Source organism: Euleptes europaea, chromosome 19, assembly GCF_029931775.1.
Source record: "Euleptes europaea isolate rEulEur1 chromosome 19, rEulEur1.hap1, whole genome shotgun sequence".
In the NCBI taxonomy this organism is placed as follows: Eukaryota; Metazoa; Chordata; class Lepidosauria; order Squamata; family Sphaerodactylidae; genus Euleptes; species Euleptes europaea.
In genome coordinates this window covers 27380400-27402363 of record NC_079330.1, presented here as the reverse complement: position 1 = coordinate 27402363, position 21964 = coordinate 27380400, and the positions used below count along the sequence as shown (strand labels likewise).

Here is a 21964-nt window from a genome sequence, read left to right as displayed (position 1 = left end):
CAGCCCAGAAGAGCCTTCAGCTTTTGCTCACAAATTTGGCATGCAGGAAATAATTGGATGAAACAGAGGGGGAAAAGACACAACCTAAAAACAAAATTGGGTACCCAAAAGACTGGGTGATCCCACATGAAGCTGCCTTGTACTGAATCAGACCCTTGGTCCATCAGTCAGCACTGTCTACTAAGACCGGCAGCGGCTCTCCAGGGTCTCAGGCAGAGGTCTTTCACATCACCTTCTTGCCTAGTCCCTTTAACTGGCGATGCCGGGGATTTAACCTGGGACCTTCTGCATTCCAAGCAGATGCAGGGTGAAACAAGACCTAAATAGAACAATGAAATATATTTATTATAAAGCGTTTATGCATATTTTAAAAGCAAGCCCATACGGCAATCAATACAGGGCTGATAATCTAAAACCAAGTGCCAAACGCGTTTTGGCCCTCAGGCCTTCCTCAGTGGTCTAAAGCAACATATTCTGCGCACATAAAATTTCAAATACAAACATAATAATCTAGTATCAATTTCCGGGCCAGCTGAACGAAGGAGGAGGAGGGAGACAGCATGGAAGAGGGGAACAAAGAGAGGAACACAGAACCCGTCGTAGTTTCCTCTCGGAACCTGCTGGGACAGTAGACAGTCTCAAGGCCGCCAGATGGCCGAGAAGTTCTGTCAACAAGAGATCCCCATTGTCTGCATGACGCACCGTGCAACCGAAGCAGAGGAATTGTTCCTCCGACTCACCAGGAGTTATTTCCACCTCACCTGGCTCTGACACAAAGGCGGAATTAACCTCTGTCCTAGAAAGGTAGGATTACCTTGAAGCTGACAAATTTCCCTTTAGAGTTTGCTTGGCCAACCTGCTCATTTCCCTGCTGAGACTGACAGCCATTCCACCACCATTCTTTTTATCCAAGCGTGCTGTGGAGGCAACACCGCCACCCACTGACAGCTAAGGGAATAAGCACTGCATGCACTTCAGGACACTTCAGTGCCAAAAAGATGTCACACAGCGTGAACATAAGAAGAGCCTTGCTGGATCAGACCAGCGGTCCATCTATTCCAGCACCTTGTCTCAAACAGCAGCTAACCAATTAATATGGAGGGCCAACAACTGGGCACAGAGGCTGAGGCCTTCCCCCGATTTTGCCTCTTGGCAATCAAATTCAGAGGTTTACTGCCTCTGAATATGGAAGTTCCCTTTAGTCACCATGACTAGTAGCCACTAATAGCCCTATCCTCTATGAATCTGTCTATTCCCCTTTTAAAGCTATGCTTGTGGCAAGGGAGGGAAGGCGGCATGGTATAGCCCAATCTCATCAGAAGTTAACAGAGTTGGTACTTGGAAGGGAGACCACCAAGGAAGAGAAATGCAATGGCAAACCACTGCTGCTTCTCACATGCCTTGAAAGCCCCTTGCTGGGGTCGCTATACGTCAGCTGTAACTTGATGGCACTTTACACCCACACATGCTTGTGGCCATCACTACATCCTCTGGTCAAGAGGCAACATGGAAATGGTGCTGGTGGAAGACTCAATGGTTGTATTTTGTAAAAGTAACCACTGCAACAAAGTCACTGGTATTCTCAATGGACTCAGTAAAGAGAAGCTCGTGGCTTTCCACTTTGAAGATTAAGCTCATGGAACTCTAAGCTTTCCATTGGGCTCACAGGAGGAGGAGGAGGAGAAGAGTTGGTTTTTATTTGCTGACTTTCTCTACCGCTTAAACCAGAATCAAACAATGACCTTCCCTTCCCCTCCCACAACAGACACCCTGTGAGATAGGTGAGGCTGAGAGAGCTCTTAATAGAACTGTGACTAGCCCAAGGTCACCCAGCTGGCTTCATGTGTAGAAGTGGGGAAACCAACCCGATTAATCAGATTAGCATCTGCTGCTCATGTGGAGGAGTGGGGAATCGAACCTGGTTCTCCAGATCAGTCCACCGCTCCAAACCACTGCTCTTAACCACTATACCCCGCTGGTGGAGGTAGATATTTGCTGGCAGAGGTAGACATTTGCCAGTTCCCAACTTCCCAAGGCACCCCTCAGGTTGCAACACCTAATGGAGGAGGTGGAAGCGTCAGCAAGGAGGTCTAGTACTTTGATTCAAAGATTGGTCCAACATGGCTGACTATTGCTGAATGGTGGTGGGGTCATGAAAGCATTAACTCAGTAGAACTGTGTGAGAGAGACTGATGCTAACGACAAAAGCTGTGGATTCATTTTCAGCCTTGTGAAAGTTTTTGAATGTTATCTTTTTTTAAAGGGGGGGAGGCAGCCCCCTTACAACCTCCCCATTCCCAAAGAACCTCCAAGCTCATGGAGCAATAGTGAATAAGATGATAGAGCAACAGTGAATAAGATGGTAAGGACTGTCTTCGCTAGCACCCAGTCTACCAATCTGCTTCCAATACTGGCTAGCCAGAAGCCCTCACAAATAGGACACAAAGGTCATGGATGGTCTCCCCCCCCCCCGCCCATTCATTACCACCAACACCTGCAGCGCAGACATGTACATCGAGGACCCATGGAGTTACCATGGGGCAATGGCCATTAGATCCTTTATAAAGTCATCTGTGCCATTGGCCACTCCTGAATCTTGTTTCAAATGGAAAAATAGACCCTGACAGGGAAAAAAAGAAGAATTCATTACCAGGTTGATTTGGTTGGTTTCAATATGCTTTAGGATCAGAGCAGACAGCAGACTTGTGTCCCATTCGACAGATGGATGGTCAGGAAGATCCCTGGGAACAATAAAAAACATACACAGTTGCACAGACCAGCTCTGCAGAAGGAACCCCTCACATAGTAAGGGCAGAGGGGAGGCTGGTTCTTTGGCTCAGTGCTGGAAGGTCTTGGGGAAACGCTGCTGGTCGGCAGCTAGGTCAGCCATGGTCCAACCTCCCCAAGTTTGGATTTTATTTATATAAAGGTTTGCCTCTTGCCTCTCCTTACATTAAAGCTTGCATCGTAATAAATTTGACAACTTAGAAGCAAGCACCAACGTCTACTGAAAATACTGGCAAAAGCAAAATCACAGTTCAGAAACGCCTACCACAAATAGTGCTAATTGGTTTTTCACATTTTTATGCAGTCTTTCTGCAAGGATGGTAGGGCTGTGCATGGTTTTCCTGCCTTCCGTTTTAACTTCACAACAACCCTATGAGGTGGGATAGGGTGAGAGAATTAGGAATATAAACCCAGTTCTCCCCAGCCCTAACCTGACATTCTAATCACACCACCACACTGGATCCTGCAAGTTGCTCCCTTCACAGATCTAAAGCTTGCTTTAAAAAGAAAGGTCTTAAAAAATAAATAGCAAAGTTGCTTGCCTAACGTTTTGGGGGAGCTGGTTCTATAATAAGAACATAAGAAAGGCCCTGCTGGATCAGACCAAGGCCCATCAAGTCCAGCAGTCTGTTCACACAGTGGCCAACCAGGTGCCTCCAGGAAGCCACAAACAAGACGACTGCAGCAGCACCATCCTGCCTGTGTTCCACCGCACCCAAAATAATAGGCATGCTCCTCTGATACTAGAGAGAATAGGTATGCAGCATGACTAATATCCATTCTAACTATCAGCCATGAATACCCCTCTCCACCATGAATATGTCCACTCCCCTCTTAAAACCCTCCAAGCTGGCAGCCATCACCACATCCTGGGGCAGGGAGTTCCACAATTTAACTATGTGTTGTGTGAAAAAATACTTCATCTGTTTTGAATCTCTCACCCTCCAGCTTTAGCAGATGACCCCGTGTTCTAGTATTATGAGAGAGGGAGAAAAACTTCTCCCTGTCCACTCTCTCCAAACCATGCATAATTTTATAGACCTCTATCATGTCTCCCCTCAGCCGCCTTCTTTCCAAGCTAAACAGCCCTAAGCGTCTTAACTGCTCTCCATAGGACAGTTGCTCTAGTCCCCTAATCATTTTGGTTGCTCTTTTCTGTACCTTCTCAAGCTCTGTAATATCCTTTTTTTTAATACTGGTGCCACCAAAGAAAAAGTCCCATTTCTCCCATTTGCAGATTTCAGATATAGGATGAGGCCTCCAGTAGAGACTGTTGAACTGATCTGGAGAGTCATGCAGGCTCATACATACAGATAGATTTATAAGGCAGCATATATAATAAATACATAAACTGCCAATATACGTGGCCGGTCATCTGACTGTCATGTCTTGAAACCAACAAAAGGGCTTGAATAAGGCCAGAAGAGGGACCCCCATGGTTTAAGGACCACCCCTCCCCCATATACTCAAACTAGAATTGGGAATCGAGTCTCTAAAGCCCCATTAGCAATGCGTCTGACATGCCAGGTTTCCCTCTGATAATGTTGCTGGGCAGCCAGGCAGGCTTTAACAAGTTTCGACAGATGAAGGTCACCTTAGTTCAATGGAAACCAACAGCTGGAGGCAGCAGATCAAAATCCCTGGGAGCACACCGATGTGACGGCAAGCCAAAATTAACTCCAAAGCCTTACAAGGAGAGCACAACGCCCTCTGCAACTGCCCCCCCCTCAGTGTTGTAAGGGGGTTAACTGATCTCAGAAGTTTTCATTAGCTAATAGTGAAAATATACCAGATAAATGCTGTTTATTATTCTCAAAGTCCTGTGGGTGAAAGGAGCCAGCTCACTCCTTTATGAGTCACAGCATTTGAAAGTCAGTGTGGTGAAGCAGACTGCGAGCTGGGGGTCTGAGTTCAAATCCCACTCTGCCACGGTGCTCAGCAAGTGGTGCTAGCCAAGTCGCCTTATCACAGAGTCCTAGAGTTGGAAGGCGTCTTGTGGGCCATGTAGCCCAACCCCCTACTCAGTGCAGAAAAGCTACAGCATTTCCAACAGAAAGCTGCCTGTCCTCTGCTTCAAGATCTCGGCGAGGGAGAGCCCACCTCCCTCCACCCCAGTAACTGGTTCCATTGTTGAATCGTTGTCAGCATTAAGAAGTTTTTCCTCGTGATCAACCAAAACCTTCCCTCCTGGAACTGAAGCCCTGAGATCTATTCTTGCCCTCCGGAAGTGCAGAGGACGACTCTGGGGTTTTCCGCACGGGTGTTATTTTTTTCAGTCAGTTCAGGCCCCTTACTGTTTTGGTGTAGCCTGACTTTCACATGCATTTTTGTGCTTTTACCTTTTGCTACAGCTTTTGTTTTGGTCCCCCCCCCCCTGTTTTTTTCTGGTTCTTTTGAGACCATTTTTACCCCCATATTTTGCTGGAAGCTGATTTTGAGTTGGCTTTTTCCTCTAGTGAAATGCTTCTGTCAAAAGCTGCAGCACTGCAGTCAAAAGCTGTGCTCACAACCTGAGTTCGATCCCAACGGAAGTCGGTTTCAGGTAGCCGGCTCAAGGTTGACTCAGCCTTCCATCCTTTTGAGGTCGGTGAAATGAGTACCCAGCTTGGGGTAAAGTGTAGATGACTGGGGAAGGCAATGGCAAACTACCCCAGAAAACATACTCTGCCTAATAAACGTCGGGATATGACGCCACACCATGGGCCAGTAATGACCCGGTGCTTGCACAGGGGACTGAAATAGTGATTTACTGATATACCATTGTAATTATAGGCTTAGCAGATTCTCTGAATCCCCAGCTTTCATTTTTAAAAAGTCTCTAGCCTAAGTTTGCCAGCTCCAGGTTGGGCAATACTGGGAGATTTCTGGGGCGGAGCCTGAGGAGGGCAGGGTTTGGGGCGGGGAGGGACTCCAATGCCATAGAGTCCAATCGCCAAAGCAGCCATTTCCTCCAGGTGAACTGATCTCTATTGGCTGGAGATCAGTTGTAATAGCGGGAGATCTCCAGCTCGTACCTGGAGGTTGGCAACTCTACTCTAGCCCCATCCCTCACAAAAATATAACGAATAAGGCGTATCTCCTTAAGAGAAAGGGCTAGAGACGGTCTTTAAAAAAATGAAAGCGGGGGATTCAGAGAACCTGTTAAGTCTATCATTACAACCACATATCAATATAATGATATGTTAGTGCAGTTTTTTTTTAATGCAGTTTTTTTTTAATATGTCATGATATTGACATATCGATTTAAGCATGCACAGAAAAAAGAAGCCGGGGGTGCTGTGACGCCAACCACCAATGATGACAGCAGCCTCCCTTGAAAATCCTGATTATTCAATGCACGTGTAGAAGAAAACAAACTGACTCCACAACTGTGAAAATACAAAGAGAGGGAAGACGCCCAATTAATTCCAATGCTTGTGGATCAACTGCCAAGAAAATCAGGAGCTTAGGTGAGCCTGAGGAATCTATCAGGAATTTAAATAACACTATCATGTCTCCCCATCTCAGTCTCCTCTTGTCCAGGCTAAACATGCCCAGTTCCTCCAACTTTGTTTTTCCAGACCCCCAACCTTCTTTGTTGCTCCCATCGAAACTGTCCCAACATCAGACTGACCTGTGATGCCATGGCACCCCTATGAGTCACATACAAACACTCACAACCAGAGAAACCGCACATTCCAGACAGTGTTCCATCAGCAAAAGTGTGACACTACTCAAAAAGTACAGAGTAAGCTCTATGACTGGTTCAAGGTGCCAAAGCCATTTGGGTGGTCCTTAAAAAAACGGTGTGGCAGTCAAGGGCTGATTCTGACACCACAAAACGGCTGCTGCTTCTGCCATCCAAGCGTCTGTTGTCATGGACACCTGCATATTACAGCACAACCACAAATGTACTTCCAAACCACAAACTTGTGTTTTGCTCCTGGAACACCCAAATCTTCTTTTCAGTGCTGGGAACCACTGCAGAGGAGCAGCGGATTGATTCTCCAAGCCTAAACAGAGGAAGAGGAAGTGGAGGGGAGGGGGATCCTTTGCCTAGGTCATGAACACATGAATCTGCCTTATACTGAATCAGACCCTTGGTCCATCCAAGTCAATATTGTCTACTCAGACCAGCAGCGGCTCTCCAGGGTCTCAGGCAGAGGTCTTTCACATCACCTACTTGCCTAGTCCCTTTAACTGGAGATGCTGGGGATTGAACCTGGGACCTTCTGCATGCCAAGCAGATGCTCTACCACTGAGCCACGGCCCCTCCCCTACGTCAAAGTACGTCAAAGCATGCCACTGTTTTACGAAGGTATGTGAACAACATTAGCAGATGTGCTTGCTCAAAAACAAAAATCAGAGAACCCGGACCAAGCCTGTCCTGCAGCGGCAGCGATCTTTCCAACAACACTGGAAACCAAGTCGAATCAGATCAACCACGCAAGCTGGGCTCACAAGGTATTCAGCATTTATTGGGTTAACGCAGCACCTGGTGTCTCTCAAGGTTGTCCTCCTGAGATAAAGGAGTGAGCGGGCTGTGAACTTTAGCACACTACCCGGAGCCCTGTCCTCCCTCATCTTCCTACTTCTTGTCCTCTGGTTGTCTGACTTGCTGGGTGGGCCATCAAGAGAAGAACCACAGAGCAAAACCCAAGAGATCAAACAACGAGTCTGTCTACGTCCAGGCAAAGGGGCTGCCCAAAGTGGGAGGCCACAACAGAGCATGTGACGGGAGGTTAAAGTTGAAGCTGGAGCGCGTTCCTCTGCATCCAAAACCAGCTATTGATCAGCTCAACACAGAAGTACCTTGTAGTTACCATAGAAAAAAGAAAAGGGGAATGAAACCCTACCTACAAAATAGAAGCTGGGCACCTAAGGTTGGGTGGGATAAATAAAATAAATTGATAGTGAAAATATGTTACCAGGTTTATAATTAGGGTTGCCAACTGCCAGGTAGTAGCAGGAGATCTCCTGCTGTTTCAACTGATCTCCAGCCGATAGAGATCAGTTCACCTGGAGAAAATGGCTGCTTTGGCCATTGGACTCTATGGCATTGAAGTCCCTCCCCTCCCCAAACCCCGCCCTCCTCAGGCTCCATCCCAAAAACATCCCACTGGTTGTGAAGAGTGACCTGGCAACCCTATTGATGACTGCACACATGTTTTATATGGGAGACATATTCAGCCAGTATAACTTGCAGACAATCTAACCAGATGTTTGTATAATTGGAAATATGCTATACAACCTATATACATGCCTGGTCTGATATATAATTGTCTGTATATGTTTATATATCTGTAAATATATGTGTGTATATTTTACATGGGTTTCAATTGACCACTGAGGAAGGCCAAATAGGCCGAAACGCATCTAGCATGTGGCTACAGTATATCAACCTTAGGAAATGCCATTGTTCTGTTTTAACTATTTTTAAAAATAATTTTTATCTTGACATAGTGCCTTAAATAAATTATATTTTCACTATCAATTTATTTCATTTATCCCGCCCAACCTTTGGTACCCAGTCCCCTGAAGTTACGTCAACTCAGGTAGAAGAAGAAGAGTCGATTTTTATATGCCAACTTTCTCTGCCACTCAAGGGAGAATCAAACCTGTTTACAATCACCTTCCCACCCCAGGACAGACACCCTGTGAGGTAGGTGGGGCTGAGAGAGCGTGACTCGCCCAAGGTCATCCAGCTGGCTTTGTGTGTAGGATTGAGGAAACCAACCCGGTTCACCAGATTAGCCTCTGCTGCTTATGTGGAGGAGTGGGGAATCAAACCCAGTTCTCCAGATCAGACTCCACCACTCCAAACCACCGCTCTTAACCACTACACCACGCTGGCTGGGGATGTGGGATGTGCTGGGGATGTGGTTGATTTGGGGCTCTCAAGATGTTGCCGAAACAGTCTTATTAAAACAGGTAAGCTTGACCACGAGAACAATGTCATCACCACCGGCAAACCTTTCACGGCATGGTGCTGCTACAGCTCTGGTTGGTTTGCATTGCGCTAGTTCACACTGTGCCAGTTTGTGGCTCTGCAAAGATCACCACACATCCCAGCACTTCAGCTTCGTAGGAGGCGAAGCCCGCTCCTCCCATCCCAGTTTCTTGGTGCCACCATCAGCATTGGACTGCTTCCTAACTCGTCCAAGGGGCCCAAGAAGCTTGGCAGAGCAACACAGCGTCCATTTCGCCTTTGAAAAGTTGCAGGTAGAAAGGCCGGGAAAGACCATTGGCTGAGATTCTAACTATCCAATGGGTACATCTCCAGGTCTAGTTGACACCCATGTGGTGTAGTGGTTAAGAGCAGTGGTTTGGAGCGGTGGACTCTGATCTAGAGAACCTGGTTTGATTCCACACTCCTCCGCTTGAGCGGTGGACGCTAATCTGGTGAACTGGATTTGTTTCCCCACTCCTACACATGAATCCAGCTGGATAACCTTGGGCTGGTCACACTGTCTCAGCCCTACCTACCTCACAGGTTGTCTGTTGTGGGGAGGGGAAGGGAAGGTGATTGTAAGCCGGTTTGATTCTCCCTTAAGTGGCAGAGGAAGTGGGCATATAAAAAACAACCTTCTTCTTCTTGACACATGTAGCCTGTGAATTCTGAGCTCAGGACTTGGTTCCCAGGAGTACAGCGGGACCAATCTACAAGGAGTACAGCGGGACCAATCTACATCAGGATCACAGTGCATGAAAAGACTTAAGCCTCCTCTAGTGCCATTTTCTTGATCTGAAACAGCTCCAGGGAGCCAGCATTTTCTCTGCTGCAGACACTTACGGTTAGCCAATCAATATATTCAGTTTTCTCAAATAGAAAATTCCCTTGGCCATTTCAGGTCAGCTCAAGCTCCTTTCCCTGCACATTGCTGTCTCAGTCTGAACCAGGACTCCAGGTTTCTGGGCATCACATTCTGAACATGGAATTCCCACATCACGTCTGTTGACTGGGCAAAGGGACACCTGCTGAGAAAAACGTATCGCCATTTGGCCCCAGACGCCAAAAAGCAGCTATCAGCCAAATAAGTCAGCTCTGGTCTAGATGGACCAAGGTTCTAACTTAATACATAACAATTCTGATTTTTCAAGCAGCAAACCCCACTGTGTTTGGCAAGATTTACTCCAAGTATGTGCCCAAGAAGTCACAGCTTCGAGGCTGATGTAACAGGAAATGCACCAGTAGACACCTACATCAATGGCTCCAAGGATCATGTTGTGATGTCCCAACATTCCATAATTCTCCACCTCCTGCCATTGACGGTAATTGATGTCAGAGAAACATCAGCATCATGATTTCCCAACATGAGATACGACGCATGGTAGCCATTTATGACAGCTGCTTTATCAATCACATTCTTATCCCACTCTTCCTGCAACAAGCTGTGTAATATGGTCTACTTCCCCTATTTCATCCTCACAACAACCCAGTGAGGTAAGCTAGGCTGAGAGAGCGAATGGCCCAAAGTCACCTGGAGCGGGAATGGTGGAGCGGGAATCCAAACTCAGGCTTCCCCCCCCCCCTGCCTTGTCTAACACTCTGACTATTACACCAGCTCTCAAGTACTGTCTCTAAAGAACCCTTCCACAAACAACCTTTAATTCAAACAAGAACTCTCCCCACTCCTCCACATGAAGCCAGCTGGGTGACCTTGGGCTAGTCACATTCTCAGCCTCACCTCACAGGGTGTCTGTTGTGGGAAGGGGAAGGAAAGGTGATTGTAAGCTAGTTTGATTCTTCCTTAAGTGGTAGAGAAAGTTGGCATATGAAAACCAACACTTTTTCTCCTTCTCTTCTTCTTCCTTCTCCTCCTCTGCAGATTAAGGGGTTTGCTTGTTCACATTTTGGTTGTTGTATCATTACCCTTTTTGGCTTTTTCACTGCTGACGTTCCCAACGCAGGTTCATTGCAGATGTTGCCAATCCATTTAATTATTTTAAGGCATTTTCATACCATTTTTACACCAATGTCATTCATGTGCCATTTTAACACATTTTCCCCCGCAACTGATGCAAAATCAGGAGTCAGTTTTCATGGTAATATTTCCATGGAATGTCATTAGTATGATCAGGGCAGGGGGGAAGACACCCCGAGAGGGGAGAACTCATGTCAGAAACTGGAACAGTCGAATCAAAACAGCGTGTTCATTAAATTCAGTACTACCACCCCCTCCAGATTTCACGTTTGTTCTGTCTTGTAGGAAGCATTCCTAGCATTTCCCCTTGAATTATATGTCTCATTCAAATAGATTGCGATGAATTATGGATGAGTTCTCTGCGGGAGTTGAATAGCCGTTTGCAGAGATGACACAAATGCTTATCGTAATGTGAAATCTGCTATCAGTCTGACGTTGGTGCCTCAGAGGCCTGGTAACAAATTGGGAGGAGAAGCTGCTGCGGGAACAAGTTTCATATTCATCCCCTGTCAAAGGGGAAAAACCGGCAGAGACTTCTGGGTGAACCGAAACCCAAAGGAGCAAAAGCTAATCTGGAAAAAAACGGGGCTCTGGCAGAGGAAACTCAAGAGTGCAATGTGGGTGAGGCACAATCCTAGAGGCGTCAATAAGTAGGTCCCACTCTTTTTGGATATACTGCTGGGTTGTTGTTGTTTTTTAGTTCTATTAAGTTTCTATATTTTCTTTTAAGCTGGAGTAACAATCTCAAATGCTCATAATTTCCAGAGAACCTAAAATTCCTCCCAGATCTTTGGATAGCCTTCCTTAACTGACGGCATTCCTGGTCATACCAGGCGTGCTTCCCCTTACATTGGGAGGGGTGCAAGTAAGGTTGCCAGGTCCCTCTTTGCCACTGGTGGGAGGTTTTTGGGGCAGAGCCTGTGAAGGCGGAGTTTAGGGAGGGGAGGAACTTCAATGCCATAGAGTCCAATTGGCAAAGCGGCCATTTTCTCCAGGGAAACTGATCTCTATCGGCTGGAGATCAGTTGTAATAGCAGGAGGTCTCCAGCTAGTACCTGGAGGTTGGCAACCCTAGGTGCAAGAATGGTGGTTTAAAGGCCTCCAAGAGGTCCTCAAATGATTTTAAAGCAATAATTGGGTCAGGAGCATTAACTATTTCTGGAATTAGCAGCGAGGCACAATCAGGAGAACAGCATTTGTTCTTGCATGTTGTGGAGCAGGCTCCCAGGGGGCGGGGGGGACGGACGACACAATATTTGCTGGGCCTCCAGAATTGCTCATTGCTTCTCTGCTAATGCCACTCTGCTCACATTGCATGGAGAACCCAAGAAGGTGCATGAGACTCTTGGTTTGCCTGGCCTGCCTCTTCTGGGTTCAGGCAGACCAGAGGCAGGTACCTTGTCCCAAGGTCACAGCCAGCCTTCCTTCCTAGGTCAGGCTGAAAAATTTCCTGGTGGCACTTGGACCCTCCTCGTTGGCAGGCAGGAACTGCCAGAGGCAAATCTGTGAACAGCTTTAAGTTGCCCCATCCAGAACATTACTGAAGACAAGTTCCCATTCTTCAAATTTTGCTAGAAGACACAGATTAAAAGTATACTTAAAAAACAAATCTTAAGTGAGGCAAAATGGTGCTCCAGGTGCTCCAGGCTTAGGGTTGCCAACCTCCAGGTACTAGCTGGAGATCTCCCACTATTACAACAGATCTCCATCCAATAGAGATCAGTTCACCTGGAGAAAATGGCCGCTTTGGCAATTGGACTCTATGGCATTGAAGTCCCTCCCCTCCCTAAACTCTACCATCCACAGGCTCCGTCCTAAAAACCTCTCACCAGTGGTGAAGAGGGACCTGGCAACCCTATCCTGGCTATAGCTGTGCCTTGTCCAAATTTCTGGAGCCAACTTTGTCCAGGCTAATTACTGTGGATAGGAAGGCAAGACCAGTCTAAGGCTGCCTGGTTTGGGTTGGGAAATTCCTGAAGATTTTGGGGGTGGAACTGGTAAGGGTGAGGTTTGGGGACAGGAGAAACTTCAGGGGTATAATGCCATAGAGTCCACTTTCCAAAGCAGCCATTTTCTCCAGGGCAGCTGATCTCTAGAACATGGAGACCAGTTGTAATTCCGGGAGATCTCTAGCCACCACCTGGAGACTGGCAACCCTAACTAGTGTAATGCCCAGATATAAGGGCTGATATAAAACACTATGTACTTATATGCACACACATAGAAGCTTTAGGGAAGTTGGCATCCAAAGGCATCCAACAAATCATACACTGTGCCTGGTACTGCCTCTCACCAGTAGAGAGAAAGCTGTCTTTGAATTACCTCTAAACTTAGGAATGTAGTTTCTGTTTTCTAGCTCCCAAGATCAAGCACTTTCCTAAGTGATGCCTTCGGGCAATATCTATAGGCCCATGTTGGTGAACCTATGGCACGCGTGCCAACTCCCGCACGCGTAGCCCTCTCTGTGGGCACACGCGGGTAAGTGGCTCACTGTGGTTGCGTGAGAGGGCCAGGTGCACGGCAGCAGCGTCCACCCCCCCCAAGCCTCCCATCCTTCAAAGGCCTCCCGGGTCTGCGTCTGGGCCCCTCCCTCTCTCAGCTGAGCTGCAGCCGCGGCTCAGCTGTTCCTGGGCACGCGGTCGCCTCTCCGGCTCTGCCCCGCTCTTCCAGGGCTCCAGAAGGCTGCGTCTGGGCCCCTCACTCTCTCTGCTGAGCTGCGGCCGTGGCTCAGCTCTTCCTGGGCCGCGCTCGCCTCTAGGCTCTGCCCCGCTCTTCCAGGGCGGTGGCTGAGCAGAGGACGAGTCCTGGAGAGATTTGTAGCCTGCTTGGATGAAATTAGGCTGTTTATGAATAAAAAAGGGCAAGAATATCCACAGCTCACTGATATGGCCTGGCTTACCAACCTCATGTTTTTTACAGATTTTACACAACACTTCAATGCACTGAACAAGCAACTACAAGGTGTAGGGGAAACAGCAGAAAGAATGTTTTGTGATATCAAAACATTTGAGAGAAAACTGCAGCTGAAATATTTTCCAAATCTAAAAATGCATTTAGAAAATTCTACAACATTTGCAGACAATCCTACAAGCCATCAGGAAATCTACAAGGAATTTTCTAGCATTGTAGCAGCTGCAAAGGTGAATTTTAGTAACAGATTTTTACAGTTCCGTAAGATGGAGACAACCCTGTGTTTTCTTACTTCTCCAGATAAAGCCAAATTTGAAGAACTTGATCTTTCCTGCCTACACTGGTAAGATTTAGAAAATCTGGAAATGGAACTAATAGAATTTCAAGAAAGCTCTATCTGGAAAAATAAATTCTATGACCTGCGTGAAACACTTGAGAAGATAGAAGGGATGACAAAGGACAGCACAGTTAGTTCTGAAAATGAAATCCTTAAAGTGTGGAATTCTCTGCCAAATAATTTTAAGTCAATGAAAGCACTTGGGATTGCTTTCCTTACTTTGTTTGGATCATCTTATGCTTGTGAGCAGCTGTTTTCAGCTTTGAATTATATCAAATCTGACACCAGAAACAGGCTAACAGATGACCTGAGTGCTGCATGTGTTGCTCTCAAACTAACAAAGTATGAGCCAAGGTTAGACAAATTATCAGCATGCACACAACGGCAAAAATCACATTAATTGTTCAAAAAATTTGACGATGTCCTCAAAGATGTCACAAAAATGGTGAATTACATCATGGCTTGTGCTCTGAATTGTCGACAGTTTCAAGCACTTCTTGAGGAGGTTCAGGCTGAGCAGAGGACGAGTCCTGGAGAGATGCATGCCAAATGCAAACTTTTACCTTTCAATAAAAAGTTGTTTGTATCATTGAAAGCTCTGTTATTATGTTTTTCTTTTAAGGCAAAAGATGTGAATGAATGAGTTGTGTTTTCTAAACGAAAACCTCAGTATTCAGGTTAAATTGCCGCATTGGCACTTGGCGATAAATAAGTGGGTTTTGGGTTGCAGTTTGGGCACTCGGTCTCTAAAAGGTTCGCCATCACTGCTATAGGCTATGCTAATTAACATAGAGTAGACACCTATGTTCCTTTGTGAGTAACCCTGTGCCTTATCTGTGGTTCTCACCCAGCTCTGTGTTTAGCTAAATAAAGAACTGTTTGCTTTTGACCTTAACCTCCTCCTTGCTGTCTGTTCATTGGACTCTATGAGACAGCCAGGCACTTCACCAGTGCCCAGGATGCCTGTCTAAGTCGGGCTTTCCTGGCAGGGCTTGTGGGCTTGTAATAGGAAGCGGAAATGGAGCCCCCCCGCCCCGGTCCTATTACTTCCTGGTTAATTTCGGCCTGTCCGAGTGGCTGAAGAATAGATTTGTGCATCTTGGAAGCTTGTGCTTTTTTCATTTTGGACATGAGCTATAACAATAAAAGTTGTCTCAGTATGCCAGTTGCTTGGGGGACAATCACAGGACTGGTGACTCCATGCTAGGGTTGCCAGGTGCCCCCTGGCCAACGGCCGAGGGCGGGGGGTAGGGCTGCCAGCTCCAAGTTGGGAAATGCCTGGAAATTTGGGGATGGAGCCTGGGGAGGACAGGGACCTCAGTGGGGTACAATGCCATGGAGCTGACCTTCCAAAGCATTCATTTTCTCCAGAGGAACTGATCTCTATAGTCTGGAGATGAACGGTAATTCAGGGGGATATCCAGGCCCTACCTGGAGAATGGCATCCCTGTTTCATGCCCTGCTTATAGAGTTTGCAGATAAACCTGGCTGGCTGTACCTGGAAACAGGATGCTGGGCAAAACTGACTCACACTCCCCGCTCATGCACATCCCTGATCCAGCTGGGCTTTTCTTCCATGTTCTCCAGGTTTATAGCACATAGAATGGTGACCGAGGGCCAAACTGGATGCTTTTTTAGGAGTTGTGTTCAACTTCTCCAACTTGGTTTCCCCACCACCACATAGCAGTTATGGGGAATGGCTATTAAAAAATAAAGCAAAGCCAGGCTTAGAACACCACCATGGGGGGGGGGGAGAGTCCTCCTGTGTATTCCCCCCCCCACTATTTATTTATTTATTCCCCCATTTTTGCTACTTCATAGGGAGTATTCTCTGCACATAGAGCAGGAGAAACAGGGAAACAATTCCCCTCCATCACTGTTTTGGTGCAGAAAACGGCTGACTGGGGGAGGCGGGGTCCTTACTCCCCCCACAGTGTTGTTCTGAGCCCAAATGGGCTATACTTTATCTTTTAATAGCCATTCCCTTTATTTTTAATAGCCAGCGTGGTGTAGTGGTTAAGAGCGGTGGTTTGGAGCGGTGGAGTCTGATCTGGGGAACCGGGTTTGATTCCCCACTCCTCCACATGAGCGGCGGACGCTAATCTGGTGGACTGGATTTGTTTCCCCACACCTACACACGAAGCCAGCTGGGTGACCTTGGGCAAGTCACAGCTCTATCAGCCCCACCTACCTCACAGGGTGTTGTGGGGAGGGGAAGGGAAGGTGATTGTAAACCGGTTTGATTCTCCCTTAAGTGGCAAAGAAAGTCAGCATATAAAAACCAACTCCTCTTCCTCCCCTGCAGCAGCTATGTGCCTTCAGGGAACCCGGACCCAGTTCTTCAAAAAAGCAAACATCTAGTTTGGCTTTGAGTCCTGTTTGCAGTGGGGGAAAGCCGGGGTGGTAAATCCAGAAGCTGTAGCTCCAGCCTTCCAGTTTTCATGGTGCCAGGAAGGAAATCCACCCTCCTGGCAGAGCAGAGCTGGCGGCTGGTCAGAAGGAACAGCAACTCAGTGTCTTCATTTCCAAGTTGCTTTCCCCCCTTCTTTTTTTAACCACCAGCTGGATGGTACACCCTGTCCCCTGCCTAAGAACACCACACAGGCAGCACACCGCTAAATACCCACAATTCCACAGGATGAAAGAGACATCCAGGGCGGGCGGGGGGGACACACACATAAAAATCTCCTGAGGGAGGGCAACCCCATCCCCACTGCAGAGAAAGGGATGCGATAGGATGTCTCCCTGACAGCTTGTGGAAGTTTGCAAGAGCCTTTGTAAGAACAGCCATGCTGGCATGGACCAATCTAGTCCAGCATTTTGTTTCCTTCAGTGGACAGCCAAAATGCCATGAAAAGTCCACAAGCAGGGGCACAGAAGCCAAAGTTTCCTCCGTTGCTGCTCTCCAGTAACTTGCACTCAAAGGTAGATTGCTGCCAAACATGGGGGGCTCATTCAGTCAGCTTGACTAACAGCCAGTAATAAACCTCTCCCCTCCCTGAATTTGTCTATTCCTCCTCTAAAGTAACCTAAGCAGCCACAAGCCTGTGACAGCGAGTCCTACAAATTAATTATCTGTATACTTTCTTTCGTTAATCCCATTGCTTGCCCTCCAAGATTATGCCTGTTTTCTCCTTTCTTTCCTGTAGTTATGCATGTATTTACTGAAAATGTTTATATAAATGTTTATATAATACATAAAGAGCCAGCACAGTGTAGTGGTTAAAAGTGGTGGTTAGGAGTGGTGGACTCTGATCTGGAGAACCGGGTTTTAGTCCACACTCCTCCACATGAGCAGCAGACGCTAATCTGGTGAACCGGGTTGGTTTCCCCACTCCTTCACATGAAGCCAGCTGGGTGACCTTGGGCTAGTCACAGCTCTCTTAGAGCTCTCTCAGCCCCACCTACCTCACAAGGTGTCTATTGTGGGGAGGGGAAGAGAAGGAGATTTTAAGTCGGTTTGATTCTTCCTTAAGTGGGAGAGAAAGTTGGCATATAAAAACCAATTTTTCTTCTTCCAGCCTAATACAGATCTCTAAAATGGATTGCAATAGATTTTCAAAACAATATAAATACACAAATATACCATATATAAGCAACGTACAATGTAGAGAGATGGGCTATCTGAGCTGGGGAGGGAACAATTTTCCTGTGTATACTTCTGAAGGGAATTTGAAAAATGCTCTGGTGGATGTTACCAAAAGCCCTCCTGGTCCAGTATTCTGTTTCCAGCAGTGGTCAAAAATCTTACCAGAAGCACGTAATGGCCACATCTTCATTTGGTATTCTGTACATGGAGGCTTCATTTAACTTATTTCAGAAACTAGCCATTAACAGGCCAATCCTCCATGAATGCATCTAAATTCTTTCTTCTGGGGGGGACGGGACATTTTAGAGTAGGAAGCGACTTGACGGCATTTAACTCACACATTAGCCACTATTGCTAAGTAGAATATCCCTCCCAGGGATGCCTCTTAAGAGGCTGAGTACCTTAAATACCCATTTCTGGGAGGAATATTACCTCTGTTCACATGTCACAGGGAACACACGCACACCCTGAATGCAGCTGAAATATTTCTGCTTGTAAGAAAGAGCTAATGTCTGTTCACTTGGGGACCAGGACCTGAATAAATGTGCTGTTTCAACCACACATACAGCTGTACACACATTGAATGTAACAGGAGAATCACTCAATTTAAAGAAAAACAAAGTGTGCACTGTACACAGATTGTACGTGTGTTCACTGTAACATGTGAACAAAGCTAACGGAGGCACCTGACTGGCCACAGCTGGAAACAGGATGCTGGAGAAACTCTTGCTTTGACCCAGCAGGGCTCTTCTTAAGCTCCGTGGATTTGAACCCAGGTCTCCCTGATCCAAATCCAATGTGGTGCTGCCACCTCTGCACTGCACCACGTTTACTCTCCTTGAAACAGGGCCTGCCGCACGGAAAGCGTGCTTGCTCTTTTGCCGCTCTGCCAGCCGCCTCCCCCCCCACAGCCCCTTCCTTCTTTTAATGCAAAAATGATGCAACCTCAAGGGGTTTTGCGGGAGAAGCTGGCCCTCCCTCCTGCTCCCAAGCAACCTCGGGGACAGCTCCAGCATGCGCAGTGCTTTCATTGCTGCAAGCACCCAGTGATGCCGCTCCTCAACTTTGGCCCACTTGAAAGCCTCCAGTTCTGATAGGCGGCTTTCGCAAGAGTTGTTTACAGGGGGGGGGGGAGAGAGGCTCCGGGCTGCATTTCAAAAACCAGGCCAGGAAGGGTAGGTGTCAAGATTCACATTTCCCAGCCAAAGCCTCTGAACTCTTTGCATCGCCCGCTATTAAAAAAACAATTCTGCAATGGGGTCGCTGCTATCCCCTTGTGGCAGGGGAACCTGGGAATTGTAGTCCTCAAAGGGGAGCTGGGGGTATTTCACCCTCCCCAAAGAGCCAAACTACAGTTCTTACGAACGTTGGGGGGGAAGAGATTACACCAAAGGTGGCATATAAAGAGCCCGTGTCCTGAGGGTGGAGACTCCTGCTAAGAAAGAGTCAGCCAAGAATGGCAAGTCAGGTCTCTATAGGCTACCGTAACCTACCTCACAGGGCTCTTATGAAGACGGAAGGGAGAAAGGCCATGTATGTCACCCTGAGCTCTTGGAAGGGAAGGTAGGTTTCCAAAAACAAATACGGTAAACAAGCATTAGAAGGCTAACTAGTTGCCAGGTCCCTCTTCGCCATTGGCGGAGCCTGGGGAGGGCGGGGTTTGGGGAGGGGAGGGACTTCAGTGCCATAGAGTCCAATTGCCACAGCACCCATTTTCTCCAGGTGAACTGATCTCTTATCGGCTGGGGATCAGTTGCACTAGCGGGAGACCTCCAGCTAGTACCTGGAGTTTGGAAACCCTAAGGTTACCACGGGGCTCTCAAAAGGTGCCACCCAGTTTCATGCATTTGGCAAAATCTGCTCTGAGTACACCAGGTTGGCATGGCTAGAAGAAACGGTAGCCCCAAAATCTCTCCACGCCCACAGCCTCTGCCCATTGGCACTTTGGCAGAGGGAACACCCCCCCCACACACACACACACCCATCTGTTACGACATTGCTTTAAGAAAGAGAAGGCAAGAGACTGGGGATATATTCTGCGTTAGGAAGAAAACGTTGTTTGTTTCTATGAGAAGCTAAATTCTGCAATCAGAAGGTGCATAATTCATTAAAATTTTGGTGGTGGAAAGTCCCATCAAGTCTCAGCTAACTTATGATGACCCCTTAAGGCAAGAGATGGGAAGGAAAGTGGAGGGGTCCTAGATCGTGTTAATGAAGAGCTTAATCAAAAGCAACCTTTCAATCCCCGATAGCATGATTATTTGTGAGTGGGGTGCAGAATTTCACAGCACAGCCCAGAATTGTGCCTAAGAATTTACATCGGAGGCAGAGCTAGGGATGGTTTGACGCTCCCGTTCAGATCCTGTTTGGGTAGTTGCTTGCTTTCTGGTTGGGAGTGTGTTTCGGGTGCCCAAGGCACAAGGTTCTGTGTGTGCACTCTGAACGTTAAATACCAACATCTGTCCCACCCTTATTAGGTGTCACAGTTTTCTGTGGCCTTCAACAGGCTCTGGGAAGATGCCCTGCAGAATTTCTGGGAAGAACTGGAGGGGGCTTCCACCTCTGTTCAAAGTGCAGACAAAAGGTTGTCTCAGTTCATGGCTAAAACCACCAAAGCGCAAAGAAATCTGGACTTACAGAGCAGGCCACATGGGGGAGGAGACCGTCAACTCAGTGGCACCGGGAAGCATGCTGCCCCCCCCAACCCCACCTGCCAGGTGCTTGTCCTAACCAGTAGCCAAGGGAGCCTACACAGATGGAATGCTTTTGTGACGATTAGACCTACAAAAAGACCAGCTACGGAGGCTCAGATTAAAGCCATTCTTACCGAGTATGTTGGAAACAGCACAACCGTTATTATATGACTTCTGTTTCAGTTTATGGGAGCCCCCAAAGGCCTTTGCAGACAGCTACTGCTAATTTGGGAAGGGTGCCCCGTGGCCCCAGCAGCAGGCACTGTCTACTCAACCCCCCACCAAGACCATTCAGGGCAGCTTGTTGCCACGCATAATCCCCCCCTCCTTTAGCCCTTTTAAGGGCTTTTGTCCATTTCCTTGCTAGCTGCTCTGTAACACTACAGCGCTGCTCAGTCAGGAAAGGGAAAGTGAGGGGAAACGGCAGGGGGGATTCTAGGCCTTTGCACCTGTGCTTTCTCAAAGGTGTGGTAGAGCAAAAGAGAATGGAACGGGGAAGGGCAGCGATGGACACCATTTTTGCCCGTTCCCATGCCACTTGCTGCTGGAGAAGGTACATTTTCATACCCCTTTCTGGATGCAGCCATAGTAACCTCAAGGTGTCTGAAGTGCCTTCTGGGGGCAGAGGAACACCATAAGTGGAGCCCATGGGGTCTTGAGATCATGAGCTCAGTCACTGTTTCTTTAAGCCAGGTTCTTTATACAGCTATACAGACTCCTGAAGGTGTGCGTCATTTCACCCACCTCAGGGTCACACTGTTACATAGCAGAAGAGCCACAACACGGCAACACATCTCCTCCTCCTGCGTTCTTCTTCTTTTCCTGCCAGAAGCCTCTTTCCATTTCACTTTCTTCCTTTTTATAGCTCCAGCTTCACACCTTGAGTTAAGCCCCACGCAGGCAGGGCAAGGAACAGTGGAGAACATAAGAAAGGTCATGCTGGATCAGACCAAGGCCCATCAAGTCCAGCAGCCTGTTCACACAGTGGCCAACCAGGCGCCTCTAGGAAGCCCACAAACAAGACGACTGCAGCAGCATTGTCCTGCTTGTGTTCCAAAGCACCTAAAAGGCATGCTCATCATATTAGGTGCTTAGGAACACAGGCAGGACAATGCTGCTACAGGTGTCTTGTTTGTGGGCTTCCTAGAGGCAGCTGGTTGGCCACTATGTGAACAGACTGCTGGATTTGATGGGCCCTGATCTGATCCAACATGGCCTTCCTTATGTTCTCCACTGTTCCTTGCCCTGCCTCAATACCCCTGGACTCAAAGCCATTGTCGTTTCACCCAGGCTTGTTTTCTGCTGCCCACCCTTTGAGCTTCCCTGGGACTGCAAAGGCTGCCTTTGATCCCAACCTGCTCCATGCAGGTGGGTCTTGCTGCTGAACCCAAGGGCTTCTTGTCCTGCCCTACCAGGCAGTTCGTTTCTGGGTAAACTGCCACAGTGGCCTTTTATTCAGGGAACGTTCCCCCGCCAACTTCTTTGGGCTTCCTTTTGATTATGCCTGCCTTTTCTGCCCGTCAGAGGTCTCCCTCGTGCTCCCTGCGCATTTTGCCCGTGTTTTCCAGATGCTGTTTTAGCCAGAATCTGGAAAATGCGGGCAAACCTGCGGTGACTGCGAGGTGTCTTCTGATGGGCGGGAAAGGCATGCATAAGCAAAAGGAAGCCCCGAAGCAGTCGGCGGGGGTGACCGTGGGAAATGTCCCTGCATAAAAGGCCAGTGTATGAACCCAATACTAAGAAT

At 47.7% G+C, this 21964-nt stretch overlaps 1 protein-coding gene across 1 annotated transcript in view; it reads right to left on the bottom strand.

Annotated features, from left to right (window-relative positions):
- PIGL (phosphatidylinositol glycan anchor biosynthesis class L) overlaps positions 1 to 21964 on the bottom strand; it is a 66952-nt gene that overhangs the window by 18440 nt on the left and 26548 nt on the right. The window contains exon 3 of the mRNA XM_056865500.1: positions 2651 to 2741. Within this exon, the coding sequence (XP_056721478.1) occupies positions 2651 to 2741 (91 nt within the window). The remainder of the gene's footprint in view (positions 1 to 2650; positions 2742 to 21964) is intronic.